At 39.1% G+C, this 16,827-nt stretch overlaps 1 protein-coding gene across 2 annotated transcripts in view; it reads left to right on the top strand.

The window, feature by feature from the left end:
• SLC35G1 (solute carrier family 35 member G1) overlaps positions 1–16,218 on the top strand; it is a 34,042-nt gene extending 17,824 nt beyond the window's left edge. Inside the window, exons 2-4 of one of the 2 annotated variants that reach the window (XM_084845840.1) lie at positions 1,692–1,872; positions 3,437–3,809; positions 13,471–16,218. In XM_084845840.1, coding sequence (XP_084701966.1) covers positions 1,692–1,872; positions 3,437–3,809; positions 13,471–13,494 — 578 coding nt within the window. In that variant the 3' untranslated portion in view covers positions 13,495–16,218. Of the gene's footprint in view, positions 1–1,691; positions 1,873–3,436; positions 6,766–13,470 lie in introns of those variants that run through there. The other variant, XM_084845839.1, reaches the window with a different exon arrangement.
• The last annotated feature ends 609 nt before the right edge of the window (positions 16,219–16,827 follow it).

The raw sequence follows: 16,827 nt of genomic DNA, 5'->3' as shown, positions 1-16,827 counted from the left end.
AATCACCCTAGATGATATCTTGTCACACAGATAAGAGTTTTGGAAATCATTATTCTTTTTAAATAATATTTGTATTGAGTACAAGTAGGCAGAGAAATTGTGATAACACTGTATCCATGTTCCTAGGGATTTGTGCATATTATATGGGGAAAGTAAGGTATTTACACATCAGGATAGCTTGGTTGAGTTAGCCAGCTCATTATAAAATAATAGGGAATCTCACTATAAACCTAATGTCACAAGTAGTGGTAACCATATTTGATGGGTTATATCTTGATTCAGTATAGGTAAATAAAAGACCTACAATTTTCAGTGAGATTTTATACGTTGTGTAAAATGTATTTTGTGTAAGAAAACTCATTTGTACTAGGAAAAAAAATGTGTTTTATAAATTTTAAGTGTAAAATTTCACTAAAAATATTTCACAACTCGGTTTTTCTAAGATGAGTATTAATATCTGGAAAGAACACTGGAATGACTGCATGAACTTGTTTTATTTTCCAAGTACTCATCGGGAATAAGTATTTGTGTGATTTTTCCTTGTGTGTATTGAGAACAATGGCACATTTCAAATGCAACACTGAGACTTGAACTCCTACACACTCCCCTCCCCATCTCTCTCCCTGTGTGGCCACAAGGAGATTATTGTCTGAAAAGTACAAACTGTGGTAAAGTTTAAACTGATTTCATGAAACAAGCCAAGATCAAACCATTTTTAATTATCCTAGCTTGTTAATAAACCATAGTCTAGCCACAGTCTGTCCTTTTTTGATGCAACTATAAACTGTGGTTAATGAAAAAGAGAAAGCGGATGCTTCCAGTCATTTTATGGCTGTGCAAGAGGAGGAATGGAAGGGGGAGCGCATGAGCCTGAGGCTCCTACCTACTTGTCCAACGTAGTTTAGTGCAGTGTCTTAAACAAGCCAATAAACTGTACATCGAGTTTTCCCCAAAATGGGCATTAATACTGATACTAGAAAAAATAACAGGTGAAGTCCCTGGTTTTTTTAGTTGAAGATTGAGGCAGCAGAGAGCCTGTGTAGTGTCTATAGTGAACAGAGCATTCGGCTTGTACAAGGGAAGTCTGGGTTCAGATCCCTTCTTGTATATGAAGCTCACTGGGTGAGGTTGGGCCAATCAGTCACTATTTCCCAGCCTAACTTACCTTACAGTAGAGATGCAATAGGAGAAGTTGGGGGCAGAGAAGCTGTTTTCCTAACATGGTTGTCACAGCTGCCCAGTGCAGTAGCTCCAGTGTGTACAGTACTCCAGGGACAATTGTGCCAATTTCACTGCCAGGGACTTTAGAAAAAATATCAAAATCTTTGGTTTCTGTAATGAATGTGGGAATTTCTCCAAGTGGATCTCTGTTATAAACAGGACAAAAGAAATTACACACATAGCCCACTTTGTGAAGAAACTACTAGATGCACCTTAAAAAAAAATTAAAATGAGTAAATGCAGTTATTTTTGGACCTAAAATTGTTGTTACTTTTCAAAATACCTATATTCCTTTGCCGACAATAAAGTTATTCTTTTTGTTTGTTTCCTTCCTCAAAGTTAATTGTTCGAGTTAATTGTTCGAGTTAATTGTTCAAAACAAACCTAGACATGCATGTAAACATTTTAAAATACAGCTTTGCAGCTAAATTTTTAATTGCTAACTGGAAATAACAATTATTCTGTTCCAGAAATAAAGAAGAAAAGTGCCTGTTCGGGGCTTGGCCTGTTCTATACACTGTTGTCTGCCTTTCTCTTCTCCGTGGCTTCTTTATTTCTAAAGAAAATTGAAGATATGCACTCAGTGGAAGTCAGTGCCTTTAGATGTGTTTTTCAAATGGCATTTGTTCTTCCTGGTTTAATATACTACAAGTGAGTATTATGCCTCTTCTGTATGTGGGAAGGGCAAGAAAAATTGCTCTTCGGTTTATAGGAGATTTGATTAAAATATAAAAGTGCAGTTAGATGGGGACAGGTAAATAGTGCAGTTTTTATCAGTGTCACATATAAAGAACATAATCTGTGACTTTCTGCCTTTTGCAGCAAATGACCTCCATGATAGTTTAAGCTGGTACAGGAGTGTATAACAGACTGTTAGGAATTCAGGGCTGATGGCAGACTTTTGTGTCCAATCAGTTGCCATCAAATATTTATAAAATGTGGGGGTTGGAAGGGAGATTCAAAGTATAACAGGGAGGCAAGAGGAGAGACCTCAACCCTTCCCCTGCCCATGTTCTTCTCACCCACTTGCCCAGAAATCATTTATCTGTAGCCATTTTGGTCTTGGTTGGGTCTCCCTGACGAGAAGAAATGGCTCCACAAAAGTGACTTGAAAGGCAGGGGGGAGTGAACTGTGTGTGTGTGGGGGGGAAACTTCAGCTCTCCCCTCCTGCTTGCCAATGCTACGTTCCTGAAATTCTTCTACAACAAAGGCCTGAGAAGTGCCTTGTTACATTACCTAATAATATATAGCCATTTCACCCTAGCCCACGTTCTCCATGAAAGCACCTCAGCAATGCATGGAGCTGCCACTAAGCATGCAATTGGAAGGTACTCTGCACCAGCAGATGAGGACTGTATACAATCACAGCAGTCCAAAGAAAAGGGAGAGCTGTGTTTCTGCAGGTAATGGCAGCTATTTGCACAGCCCTCATCCAGTGGCACTAGTTTGAACAAATGGAGCCTCCATGTTAGCACCTCTCAGTTGCATGCTCAGCAGTGGCCCTAGGTGCTTCTCAAATGGAGGGTGCTGGCTAGTCTGGAACATCCCTTAATGAGCATGCTTTGGAAGCACTGAAAAACCTTTCTTGATCTGGCATTTGGTGGTGGATTAGTGCCAGTGGGGGCTGACATGCTTAACTCTTAAGACTGAGCAGTCTAAATATACAAAATATTATTCATTGTGGGAATTTGAGATATGAAATAACATTTTTAACTGCACTTTTTCCCAATGGCAGTATTCTCCCCACCTTTCAGAAACTGAAATTCAGCAATTCTTAGTCTTGTGCTATGAACAGAAAAATATGTTACAGAATGCATAGAGTGGTCTCACTATACTTTCAAAACATTTGTTTTATTTTTTGTCTCTTTATTTCATGTGGTTATTTTGCATGCAGATATCGGAAACAAAGCATGCTGTATTACTTTGATCCTAAGTGCACCTTGTTCCTTTAAAATCAGAGCTTTAAAAGAATGTGTTTGGGATGGGGTGTGAGAGAGAAGCTTATAAATGGTGCTAAGCTTATAGGTTCTGAGTATCAGAAGAACCTGCATGAAAACATCCCAATAGTGTTGTTCTGACAATTGTTAGAACAACCATAGTTTTAACGTATTGCAATCTGTAATTCATTATATGAAGTTAGTCGTGTTGATGCATGATTTTGAAATCTTCAGGCCATGGGATCAATATGATGTCTGTCTGTTTCTTTCATTTTAGAACGGGGTTTCTCGGACCAAAAGGCAAACGAATATTTCTTTTCTTCCGAGGATTGCTTGGCTCTGGGGCAATGATCCTTCTTTATTATGCTTTCCAAGTGATGCCTCTTGCTGATGCTACAGTCATTACTTTCAGCAGTCCAGTTTTTACATCACTATTTGCCTGGATATTTCTTAAGGAGAAATATACTGTTTGGGATCTTCTTTTCACCCTGTTTACAATCACTGGAGTGGTGCTTATTGCAAGACCACCTTTTTTATTTGGATCCAATGTTTCTGGAATTGAAAGAAGCTACACAGATCATCTTAATGGGACAATTGCAGCTGTTGCAAGTGCAGTTGCTGCTGCTTCAACTTTTGTTATACTAAGAAAGGTGGGGAAATCAGTGCATTACTTTTTGTCCATTTGGTATTATGCGGTAATTGGGTTAATAGTATGTATAATAGCACTCTGCGTAATGGGTGCATGGAGTTTACCCAATTGTGGTACAGATAGATTTCTCCTAATATTAATAGGACTGTTGGGGCTAGGTGGTCAAATATTTCTTACAAAGGCATTACAGATAGAGAAAGCAGGTCCTGTAGCAATAATGAAAACAATGGATGTGGTGTTTGCTTTTATTTTTCAAATTCTTTTTCTCAATGATTTCCCAACATGGTGGACAGTGGGAGGTGCCCTTTGTGTAGTAGCTAGTAGCTCTGGAACTGTCATTCAGAAGTGGCATCAAAACTTTAAAAAAAGTACAGAAAATGAAATTTAACAAGCTGGCTGCTATTTCGTTCCTAAAATAGAACCAAACACTCAAATATTATTTATTTTAAGTAATTTATCTATTGATCTATGTTTTTTTCACCACCAGCTTTACTTATCTAAGCAGGAGTGGTTACCATGACTCACTAGTTTTGTATGTGGGCCTGGATCCAAACAAATGTGAAGATTGTTTTGTGCACCCAAGGATGCTTGTGTTTCTTTAACAACTTCTTTGCCCTCTCCCCTCCAATACAACAAACCTGTTCTGAAACTGACAAAACTTTTAAGATAAGTTATTTAATATGGTATGGGGATCTACTGTTCAAAGTAAAAATGTAAAACAGAAGTAGCTAAAGTAGTGGATCCTAGCCATAATTTCTTATGCCTTGCATCCCTGCTATATAGAAAAGTCGGGTGCTCAGAGCTATTGCTCATATATTATATACAAATGAGGAAAGAAGAAGCACAATGAGTTTGCATATCTTCTTTCTCCACTTCTGTTGTAACTTGAAAAGTGTAACTCAAAGCGTCACTTGTAATCTGTCCTGCAATGAGATTTGTCAGTTCTGGAATCATCTGGGGTTCAAAGAAACATGAGTGATTTGTGCTGCATCAACTCCCACTTTTGTGCAACATATGAAGTAGCCATTGCACTGTTAATGATATTGATATTGATCCAGGAACTTGTTCATGGAGATGGTGCTCCCATTCCAACTATGGCAGATAGTGTTCCATGAGAGCACTGGGTACTTCTCCCTGCCAAAATGGGGGACTTCCACCTCCACATGTTGGGCTGAATTGTGCTCAGTTCATGCAAGATGCAGATTACCATTGTTCTAATATTATATTGCAATACAGCTACATATGCTTTAAAAATATAAAATAGGATGACATTGTGTGCTGTCCACACATATTCACTTCAATGACAGCACAGATTTTAATTTAATTTTGATATATTGGATTCATCAAATACAGGGTTTCCCTCTTCTCTGGAAGCAGAGAAAAGTTAATTCTTAACTAAAATGTTAATGTTGCTGTTTTCCCCACTGAGACTAAAGAACAAATTATTTTTTAAATTTATGTTTACCAGTTTTGGCATAATTGTCTTTCTGTGTTTGGGTGAAACGAATCTTAATGCATTTGTAGTGATGTAAACTGAAATACTTATACCTATTTAAAAAAATATATGTTGTGCCTTTGTAGACAAAGCAAAAGCCATATTGGCTACTACTATTCAGCTGCTACAATTCAAATACAGAAAGACAATCAGTGAAATCCAACAGGGTCCATCCACCAACATAATGGACACTGTTGGCAGGACAAATTCCCCCTCCCTGTTGCAGCCCTCTGTATGCTCCCAAAATCTGCTCTGCAGGGTAGGGGACCCTCCCGAGTTGATTTTTGGGGCATGTCGGAGGAGAGGAAGGGGATGTCCCGTTGTGTAAGCAGAAGTCTTTGTGCAAATTGGATGGTACCTCATGGCCACTTGTATAACTGGCCATTTCTTTTTAATGGAACAGATTGTAGCTGCAGCCTTGCTTAATACTATGCAGAAATGTTTTTAATATTTGCTTATTATGCTATGCAATTAAAGCAGTATCCACTTGTCAGTTATGGATTTAAGGATAATAAATAGTATTATGTTAAGCCATGAATGCTGAGAATGGGATGCACCAGAAACTACTGCATTCCAAAGACACAAAACAAACTGTTATGCTAATGATACATCAACATGGCCATATGTCACTGCATATACATATTCTAGTGTCCATTATCAGGATGGGTGTGCTTATCAACTTAAATCCAGGCATCTGAGCACAATTGGCTAAGGGTCAGTTTATTGCCTGCCTATCATGATAATTCCAGAAGACTAGCTGAATTAGTCTATACAAACAGCAATAGCAAAGCAGCTCAATCTATTGCCTTGAAGCTGTGACCTGTCATGGGTATCCCCATTCACAAAAGTGGAGAATCCAGAGGCAATGGGCCTTTCCATGTAAAGCTTTCTTGGTATTGATGTAAATGGGGAAATCCAAGACTGTGCAGACATTACATTGTGCATTATGTTGCTATGAACATGTGTACAACATAACATGAGAATGTCTAACATATGTTCAGTTGCAAAATTTACACATGGACTAGTACCTGGATAAATTGAGGTTTTATATGAGGCCATCTTTCCCCAGCCTGGTGCCCTCAAGATGTTTTGGACTACACCTCCCAGCATTCCTGGCCATTGGCCATGCTTCCTGGGGCTGATGGGAGTTGACATCCAAAACTCGTGGAGGGTACCAGGTTGGGGAAGGCTGTTACAATGCTTGTTCTGTGTGTGCTGACCCACATTTGATTGTGGCTATTGTATTTATGATAGCATGCCTGTGTACAATTTGGTCAGCTGCATCACAGTAATTGTATGATAGCGTAATCAACATTTTGAATACTTATTGTTTCTTGTTGCTTGTTCAGTGCTAACATTTCCTGTTTGAGGTAACCCCAGCCAGGTTCCTGTCCATAGGTTACATGGATGTCTTTGTCACCAGTAATAAAAATGGAGCACTGGTTAGGAGATTCCAGATTTCATCCCTCAGAGCCTGTTTTTCATTCAAACACATGCAGCCTTGTTTTCATATATTTTGCCATTAAAGATATTGCCCCATTTCTATTTTGATAATGCTGATGGTACATAATGTGGCAATGCTGAGCTGGGAATATTAGTAAATCAACAGAACAGTCTAGCATTGCCTTGTATGTACGTCCTTTTCATCTAGCCAGTGGAAAATGATAGGAGATATGATGACACATTGCCCTTTGAAAGGCAAATCCAGGCAGAACGAGATAACATCTAGGAACTTGATGTTGGGTATGCTTAAGCAAGTGGAACCAACCTGAGGTCATCACAAACACCACAATAGTGCACATACAGTTGTACATGAGAATCAATAAATGCATATTCAAGTGTAACACTGTTTCTTGTACACAGATTAAGCATACATTAGAAGTCTGTGCAGGGCTCTAGTGTGCTCAGGGATTGGGAGTTATAGTATTTTTATAGACTAACAACAAGCAGCCTAATATTCTGGTCTGGAGCCATGGAGCTTCCCATTTACAACAGCAGGGAAGTCAGAGCAAATGGACCTACGTTTTGCCCAGAACATTTTCTTCTTCCTGGGAGGGCAGGGAAAGGTGAGAAAGGTACACCAATTCTTCCAACCACCCCAGCCTTCCCTGCTTGTTGAGATAGTTGTACGAGGGACCGCTGGGATTTTAAAACAGTTGGTTTCCCCTGAAGGCAGGCTTCCAAAAGCAACCTTTGGTGCTATATGACAAGCTTCTCCCAAAATTCAGGCATGTCTTCTGATACAGCGTGGTGAACTATGGTTAGGCTGTGGGAGAGCAAAACACACTGGTGTATGCATAGGAAAGAAGCATCTGAATGGACCTAAGCAAGAACTTCTGAATCAGTTTCACCATCACTGGTTTATTATGCTATGAGCTCATGACCTAATAAGTATTAACATGCTTCCCACTTCTCTGAGCCATAAGAACATAAAGAGAGGTATGCTGGATTAGATCAAAGGTCCATCTAGTCCAGCATTCTATTGACACAGTGGCCAACCAACTGCCTGTAGAAACCCATAAGTAAAACAGCAACCTCCTGCGCATATTCCCCAGCAACTGGTGTACACAGGCATACCTCCTGTCATACTGGAGATAGCATATAGCCCTCAGAACTAGTAGCCATTGATAGCCTTATCCTCCATAAATTTGTCCAATCCCCTTTAAAGCCATGCAGATCAGCACCCATCACTACATCTTGTGGCAGTGAATCCCATAGTTTAACTATGTGCTGTGTGAAGAAGTCCTTTTATCTTTTGTGAATCTCCCACCAATCAGTTTCACGGTATCACCCCAGGTTCTAGTATTATGAGAGAGGGAGAAAAATGTTTCTCTATCCACGTTTTCCACACCATGCATAATTCTGTACACCCCTCTCATGTCTCCCCTCACTCACCTTTTCTCTAAGCCAAACAGTCCCAGAAGTTGCATTGAGCAAGGGGTTGGACTCGGTGGTCTTATAGGCCCCTTTTAACCCTGCTGTTCTATGATTCTAAGTCCAGGGACAGCACTTCAAAAGAATTTGCTTTATTTACATTTTGAAAGCAGCTGTCAGGAGCCACATTTCCCAGCCCCTCTAAAGGCTGTCACCTTTAAATTTTTACAAAATAAAGGAGATGATTAAAAAGCCCTTGGACCACTTTATATTACTATAAGTTCACTAGGTTCTCCCCTCCCAAGCATGCAGACCATGCCAGATGGATGCAGAAAAAATAAGTTGGTTTGAATTATGAAAGAAATTAAAGTTCATTGGATCTAAGTCACGGCTTGTCATACATTCAGGAATTATGACCGTGCTAGTTTCAACTTAGAAATAGATTAATTTTGAGTTTCAGTGGCATCACTATTCCTAAAAGTAGTTTAATGCTATGCATTTGTTTTGTGCCTCATAATTCTGATGCTGTTTTATTGGGGCTGCTATCCTATCCATACTTACCTAGAAGTAAGACCCATTGAACACAGGGGGACTTGCTTCTGACACGCATAGGATTGTGCTGTTACAGGGCAATCCTACGCATGTTTACTTAGAAGCAAGCCTCAATGTGTTTAATGGGGCTTTAGTAAGCTTAGAGTTGCAGTCTTTAACTTTTAAAATATACTACATTTAAACAAAGTATTTTAACTACATTCTCCTCACTTTTACATTTGTTAATGTAGCAAATAGAATGTATTCCTTCACCCTTTTGTATACTGTTTGCTATAGTAGAATGCTTTAAAAAAAGCATAAGTTATGCAAGAAAACAGAGTTGATATACTATTAAGTTCCCGAGTTTAGTTGTGACTATAAAGCTTTATAGTGGTTTACAATATTCCTTTGAGTCTTTGCTTTGGGGAAATTTGTATTTATTTTTTTTTACTATTCTTCTTTAAAAGGATAAGTTTGTTTTCATCTGTATCTACATATACTATAGAGGTGATTTTAGAATACCACTTTGATCCACAATTACCTTTTAATGTATATAAGCACTTACTTTATCAAACAAAGCTGCTGTGCAAGTACATTGCTTTTGGCTAAAGCAATTTCTGTGTGCATATCCTTCATGTGTTTGTAAAATGTGCAAACTGTCTTAAAATTGAAGGGATGCAATTTTTATTTTTTTGGTAAAATTGCCTCAAACTGTGCCTAAGGGCTGAGTCTGTTTTCTTGGTCAGAACACATGGAGAGGGATCAAAATATTTTTTTAAAAAAAATAGTAATTCAGTGTCTTATGAAAAAGAAGGCGTTTAGAATTGTTTTAATCATAAGGTTGTCCCAGAGTAAGTTGTACTGTGCTGTTTTATAAACAGGGTTTTTTTTTGGTTCAGTTATTCTAATTTAGGGTGCAATCCTATTCAGATAGGCGGCTGCCTCCATACTTGGAGGCGTCCGCCTATCCAGTGCAGGGCAGGAGAAGCACAGAGGTGATCATTCCCTCCGCGCTTCTCCTGCCCTGCATTGTTGGCTAGACAGTCGAAGGATGTGTCGTACAGGCATTTCCACCCCAGAACACCCCTTTTCGGCTGCTCCGCGCTCCTCTTGCCTAAGAGGCAGCGTGGAAGTGGGGGGAGGTCGGTTCTCCGGGAACCGACCTTGGACCATGGGCTCCAAGGTTGGTTCCCAGAAAACCAGATATCCTATGGCCGACTAGCTGCTGTCTAGCAACCGTAGGATTGCTCCCTCCAAGTATTACTTTTTCTATTACCTTCCCACAGCACTCACACATCCAAGAGGCATAAGAAGCTACCTTTATACCAGGCCAGACTGTTGGTTCATCTAGCCCACTGTTGCCTACCCAAACTGGTACTGGCTTTCCAGGGTCTCGGGCACAGGTCTTTTCCATTACCTACTATTTGATCGTTTTAACTGGAGATGCCAGGGAATGAACCTGAGATCTTCTGCATGTAAAACCTTTGCTATGCCATTGGGCTATGGTCCGTATCTTGGGCCTTTACGGCACCTTGTAAACTGTAAAGGGGGGTTATGAGGTACTGTAGGTGCTCTGTGCTGCTATGCTAGCACTACAGCTTATAAGATTGGGGCATACATTAAAAAAAGAAACGTTAGTAAGTGCTTTACAAATCTGGCACAGATTTTTTTGGAAGGTAAGGTTTATTAAAATGTCATGGTTTAAGATCAGATATTTGTTATATTATCAATTTAAAGTAATCCTATGGCCCCCTAGACAGCATCTGGGGCGCCATAGGATGCCGCAGATCTCCGTCCCCTTGGATAGAGCTATGAATATGGAGGAGGAGAGCCAATTGTGGATCTTTCCCCCATCCTCCACCCTCTCAGCCACTGCAGAAAGTGAGAAGTCAGAAAGGGCGAAAAGGGAGCATGCTAGTGGGTGGGGAGGAGAGAGGCAGTATCCTAGGGAATCTCCAATCTCTCCCTGCCCAAAGAAAGGTAAGTCAGCTAGACAGGCTCAAAGGCTCATCTAGCTGCTTTTTGTATGTTAAATGGAGGAATGGAGGTGAAATTGCCTCTGTCCTCCTCTCTCCCTACCTGACTCTTGATGGCAGGGCATGGGATAGGTGGAGGGCTCTGAACTCTGAGCCTTCTATCTTTCAAGATTGCAACCCATAGGATTGCACCCTGAACCAAGCTTTGTAACTATTCCCACATCAAACCCCCTCATCATTTATTATATGGAGGAGGAGAGGGAAAATACTTCCTGTTTAATATTTGAATTCACATCTTATGTTTGTTCAAAATAATGTAGGCCTGAATCCTAATGCAGTGTAACTATGGAAAAATCTGTTGAAATTACTAGATTTTGTAAATTGCTAATCTCAACATATATGTTAAATGAATAGACTGAATCATTATGGCTTTGTTAAGCCAAAGTTCCTATAGTAAATTGTACTTCTTTGAATGAATCTTCACAACACAAAGCTTTCTTTGCTTTAAAATCTGCCTCATGTCTGCCAGTCAAACTTATTCAATATGAGTATGGTGACTGAACAACAGGCTGACCTAATTTCAAGTAACTGGGCTTTGCAAGGTCCAAATGACCTTATGAGGAATGTGTAGCTGTTGCTGACTTATGCTTCCTTCCCACATCTAATCAGTAACATTTAGCTAAAAGAAGATGCATAATGTGGCATCATCATGCTCAGAGTTGCCCTGTCTCCTCCAAATGGCACTGAATGAAATGGAGCAGGGTTGGAATACCTTGAGTACAATGATTTTATGCATCAATGGGACTTACTCCCAGGTAATTGTGTATACTATAGAATTGCAGCCTTAATGTTACCTGGAGATGCAGGGAAGAGACATAGGCCAGTGGCAGCTTCATTTTCCTTATAACAGAAGTAAATTCTTCCTGCTCCAGATGATCAGGAAATCCATTGAGCAGGATATACATGAGTTAACTTTATGTAAAAAACAAAACAAAAACCTTGCCATGACATACTGCACTTCTTGTTTGTTCTTTTGGACACTGAAAAAATATTTAACACTGTCTCCGACCTCAGATCCAGGAATCTGAACTATGTCCCCTCTGGACACTGTCTAGGGGCCGTAGGATTGCTCTCTAAATGTGTTTGTTTGATTGCAGTTTAGTTTCATCTGTGGCTGAAATAGTTCCAATTTAAGCCAATAAAGGCTTGGTAACCAGTTCTGTCCACCTCCAGAACTGGTTCAGTTCCAGTTCATGGAATGTATCAGGTTAATGTCTTACAACTCAGTATCAGCCTTTATCCATAGGTTATTATGAAGTAGTACTTCTATGAAGTATGCATGCAATAAAAATAGTTCTAACGCTTCCACAAGATTGTAATATGTTTAATTTGAATTCTTAACCATTAAAACTGCAGGCCTTTGTACTGCCTACTGCATTAAGAGGACAGAAATCTAGATAACCCCAAGATGTGTAAAGAAACAGCAACACAACCATTTCCCAAAATCTTACCTGCTCATAATTCTTTTTGGCTGGGACCCACAAGTATATTAAATTTTAAACAATCAACCCCTTATTTTGAACCAGTAAGCTAAATTTGGAGTTCTTCTTGGTGTTCTCTTTACAGAACATATGGGTTCTGCACCTGCACAGAGCTATGTTCAGAACCTAGAGCAATACACCTTCAAGCAAGTGTGGTTTCTACTTTCCTTTTTGAAGATCACAATGGAAGCATCATGAGGGGCTTTAACTTCTGCTCTTTCTCCTTAAGAGTGCAAGCAAGGCCCTTTTCTTTTTTCTTTCACTTTATTTTCCTTATCTGTCTTCATTCATTCATTTGCAGCTTAACTGCTGACAACATGGCAGTCTCCTCTGGCATGGCCAAGAGATTGCCCTCTGTGGTGGCAGATTTGCCCTTTGTACTGAGTGTGACCATAGCCACTTCAGTTCAGACAAATTCATTACCATCCTCAGTCACATGCCACTCCTGCAGTTCCAAGACCAGGTCTTGGACACAGCATTACTCCTGGAGGGCCAGGTGGCTGCTATGGCCAGGAGTGCCTTTGTCCAGCTTTGGCTGGTGCAGCCACTGCTCTACCACCTGGGAAAGGTAGATCTGGTCACAGTGATCCATGCCTTAATTACCTCTCATTTAGGCTACTGTAATGCACTCTACATGGGGCTGCCCTTGAAAAGTCTTTGGAAACTACAGACAGTGCAAAATGCAGTAGCCAGACTATTGTCTGGCATGCACTTTAGAGACCATGTAACACTGGCTTTGAACCAACTACTCTGGCTTCCAAATTGTTTCTGAGCCCAATTTAAAGTGCAGTTTTGACCTATAAAGCTCTAAATGGCTTGGGGCCAAGATACCTGAAAGACTGCTGCCTCCCATATAAGCCTGCCTGCAATTTGCAATCTTCAGAGGTTCTACTGTATGTCCCACAACCAAGGGAAGCGAGGTTGGTAGGTACACAGGACAGGGCCTTTTCAATAGTACAATCCCAAAGGTAGAACTCCCTCCTAAGGGAAGTCAGGTTGGCTCCATCCTTACTGAATTTTAGAAAGGCAGTAAAACTGTACTATTTTGTCAGGGCTTTGATGGATTTTAATATTTGCCTGTTTTAAAGAATTTTTTGTTTCTGTGTTGGTTGTTGTGATTTTAGTGTATTGGTCTAAATTGTACATTGCTGTGAGGGCCCTGATGAGCAGAAAAGCAATTTATAAATATCTTTAATAAATAATAATAATGAATATAAATAACTTTGAGTACTCTTGTATTTACAGCCCCCTGTATTTCAGCCTACGTAGGAATACTGCAGTGCAGTTCTGCGACTAGATGTTTCTTTTTTGCCTCCATGTTGGGTCTCCATATTTCACCTTAATCAAGACTTAGTCCTCCCAGCATTTTCCCCAACTCCTCATCACTGTTGGAAGTGTCCTCGCACATCTTGAATGTCCACCTGACCCTCAACTTCTGCATGGACAGGTCTGCAGGATTTAGATAGAGCTCCCCTCTGTCCCTCTGTTATGATGATCTCAAGAAGGGTCTTCCAGTCTTCACCCAGCATTTTCCCCATTGGATTTCATAGATCATTCAACTCTGGTAAAAACTGCATTGCGCACACACTCGAGAAGGGCTACTGCACCTTCCATGGCTTTCCTCAGGGAAGTGCCCATGCTGGAGTTCTGCCACTAACACTTACCTAGCTCTAGAAAGTTCTGAATGTAGCTCTCTGCAGTCACAGAACCCATATGTTGACTGCACAGATGAGCACAGAACCAGAGTTACAGGTTAAGCAAACTGATTTTCTAATCAGGTTCAAAAGATACTTCCAGATAAGATTCAGGTTCTGTTCTCTTTCAAGGTTTGGTCTGGGTTTTGGTTCATGATTCCCGTACCTAGCATCGCATTGCCCTTATATGTCTATCTGTAAGAGTTCTGTATTTTAAACAGTTATGATCCTTACTAGCTGACAACCCAAGCTAACAACCCAGTCCTATATGCATGTTTACTTGGACATTGCATGTTTACTTGGAAGTTAGCCCCACTTTATCCAATGGGACTTACTGCCAAATAAGTGTTCTTAGGTACTTTTACATGGAAATAAGCACTGTAAAGAAATGGCACTTTAACTTAGAAGAAAATGTGTTTGGAACCAGAATGTAACCTCAATGTAGATCACTCTCTGATGCTAGGCTATTGTTTACCATTTTAATTTTTAATTATATTTTTATGATTTTCATAAGAGTTACAATAATAGGAGGGGAAATTAATAAAAAGAAACCCATGTAAACATACAAGGGGAATAATATAACAAAGACTACAAAGGCACAACTACAGCAGTAGAAGTAAAAAGGTCAAGGAGGTAGAAAAAGTAGTTTGGATTATACTGGAGTAGCTGTGAAATTATTCAGTGAACATCTACCCAGAACAATTCGTGAGGTTTAGCAATATGTTGACAGGTTAACATATGTGCTTTCTTGGCACAAGGTATGAATGGATACTAGTTTTCAATGAAATTGTCAATATGAATTTGTTTTTGTGGACTTGTCTATTAAGGCTCAAATCCTATACACACTTACCTGTCAGTAGGACTGACTTCTGAGTAGACATGGTTCTGTACAGCTATTTTCCAGAGCCTTGGTTAATGTCTGACATATGGTGACTCTTCCTATGCAAATATATTTCCAATCTTGCTGTTGGCATGGCGAAGTTTCTGTACAGTATGCCATCTAAGTTGTCCTAAAAATGTTAAGTAAAGCCAGTTTTGGGTTAGGCAAAACAGGTGTATTTAAGATAGCACTACATTCTTGAAAAGCTATTTCTTCAACAAGTTTTTTTTGTGTAATTCTATTTTAATTATGTTATTTTTGTAAACTACCCTGTTATAATTGAAGGCTAGACTAAAAATATTTAAGATGGATAAATAAATAGTTGATGGTAGCTTTCAACTGTCTAACAAGTCCATTACATATGTAGTACCATGCAATCTTGTTGTGGCTTCTCCAGCACTTAAGTGATAAATGGTTATTAATCCTGTGTAGTTTAAATGGGTACAGATACTATCAATGGATCACCTTTTAACCCCTTCTCACATGCATAAGTTGAAATAGATTTGATTGATATGTTTTTCCATATCCCCTTCCAACTTTCCTCAGAAACTGTACATGATTTTTAAGGAATGACACTTTTCTGGTCTCATTTCTTTGCCTATGTAATTTAGGGACTGTGTACCAGGCAAGCAGTCTGTTTAAGCTATTTAGCAAGCCGATATTTTTCTATTTTTTCCTCCCATAGCTGTTTAGCTACCCAGAAACTATTCTGTGAAACTCTTTTGAATGGATTCTAGCATGCTGCATAAACTTCCAGTACTGTTTGTTGATCACAGCAGGATGGATTGATGGGCCTTGCTTTTGGAAGAAGTGGTGGTCCTTAAGCAGGCACCAGGGCTGTTACATACTTATGATAGCTAGCAACAGAGTATTTAGCATTAACCGTGGGGGCTTAGCCACAGAGAGTTAGGGTACCATCTGAGTGGACGAGCACCATGGTAGACAGTTTGTGGATTGTTGGCATAAGATTTTTATTATTTTCATAGACCTAACAAGACAAACAGACAAAGACACAAAGATTGGCTTCTCTTCTTAACATCTTTGGAGGTTGTGTTTGATATACCTGATACTAATGTGCTTTTATATTGCTTGTCAAAGTAGATAGTGTTATGTGTTGAAAGCAACAAACTGTTAAATGACTGACTCTAAAAAAGTTTCACTGATATTAAGGCATCCCAATGTAAGTAGTTTGAGTATCTGACCTGTATTTTTGCAAAATATCAGGGAGTTAAACCAGATGGCCCTTGCACTACTTTCATAGACTTTATTGCACATTGTAAAGCTATTTTTGTAGTTGTTGCTATTTTCTAGTAGATATGGTTGTATTTTGGGAAATATAACCTTTAAATTCTTGGATCTTGAAATGACAAGAGTATTTTCATAAAATGTTTATATGATTTCATACATTGTAATAAATGCAAAAAAAAAACCCATTGTGTGTTTTAATTTCATTAATATCAGAAGATTCGCAACAATCAGTCAAGTTTAACATGAAGGAATAAATAAACATTAAGCAGTTGTTTCAAGGTAAACATCAGAAATCTTACATTGTTTTTTTTTTAACTCTGTAACACCTTCTAAAATGTGAAAAGTTGATTGGATTACAAACTTACTAGCACAATTAATATTTTAATTACAATTATATAATAAACACTGCATAATGTACTACCCTATATTTTGGATGTGATGATAAACAGTAGATTGTCTTATGTAAAAGGAAAACAATCACTTTTGTAGGATTTACTTCAAATTTAACACTGTAGCAGGTTTTTGTTTTTTTGTTTTTACTTCTATCTACTGACACCTTTGTGAAAATGTTTTAACTTTACAGTACTAGGCAAATTTACTCAAAAGTAAGTCTTGGTGTTCAATGAGCATAGCTTTGCAGCCTCATTCTCTGTTTTAGAAGTAATTAGGTAGCCAATCCTTTGGGGCAACCCAACCTTGGTTTCAGTTGTGCTTTTTCTCAATGCCATGGCAATTACAGCTATTTACAGATAATTATACCTTATTGTACTCGTTCCTAGC

The sequence above is a fragment of the Heloderma suspectum genome, chromosome 3 (assembly GCF_057233095.1).
Source record: "Heloderma suspectum isolate Gila_16-S chromosome 3, 16-S_ref, whole genome shotgun sequence".
Classification (NCBI taxonomy): Eukaryota; Metazoa; Chordata; class Lepidosauria; order Squamata; family Helodermatidae; genus Heloderma; species Heloderma suspectum.
This window is presented reverse-complemented; position numbering and strand designations above follow the sequence as displayed.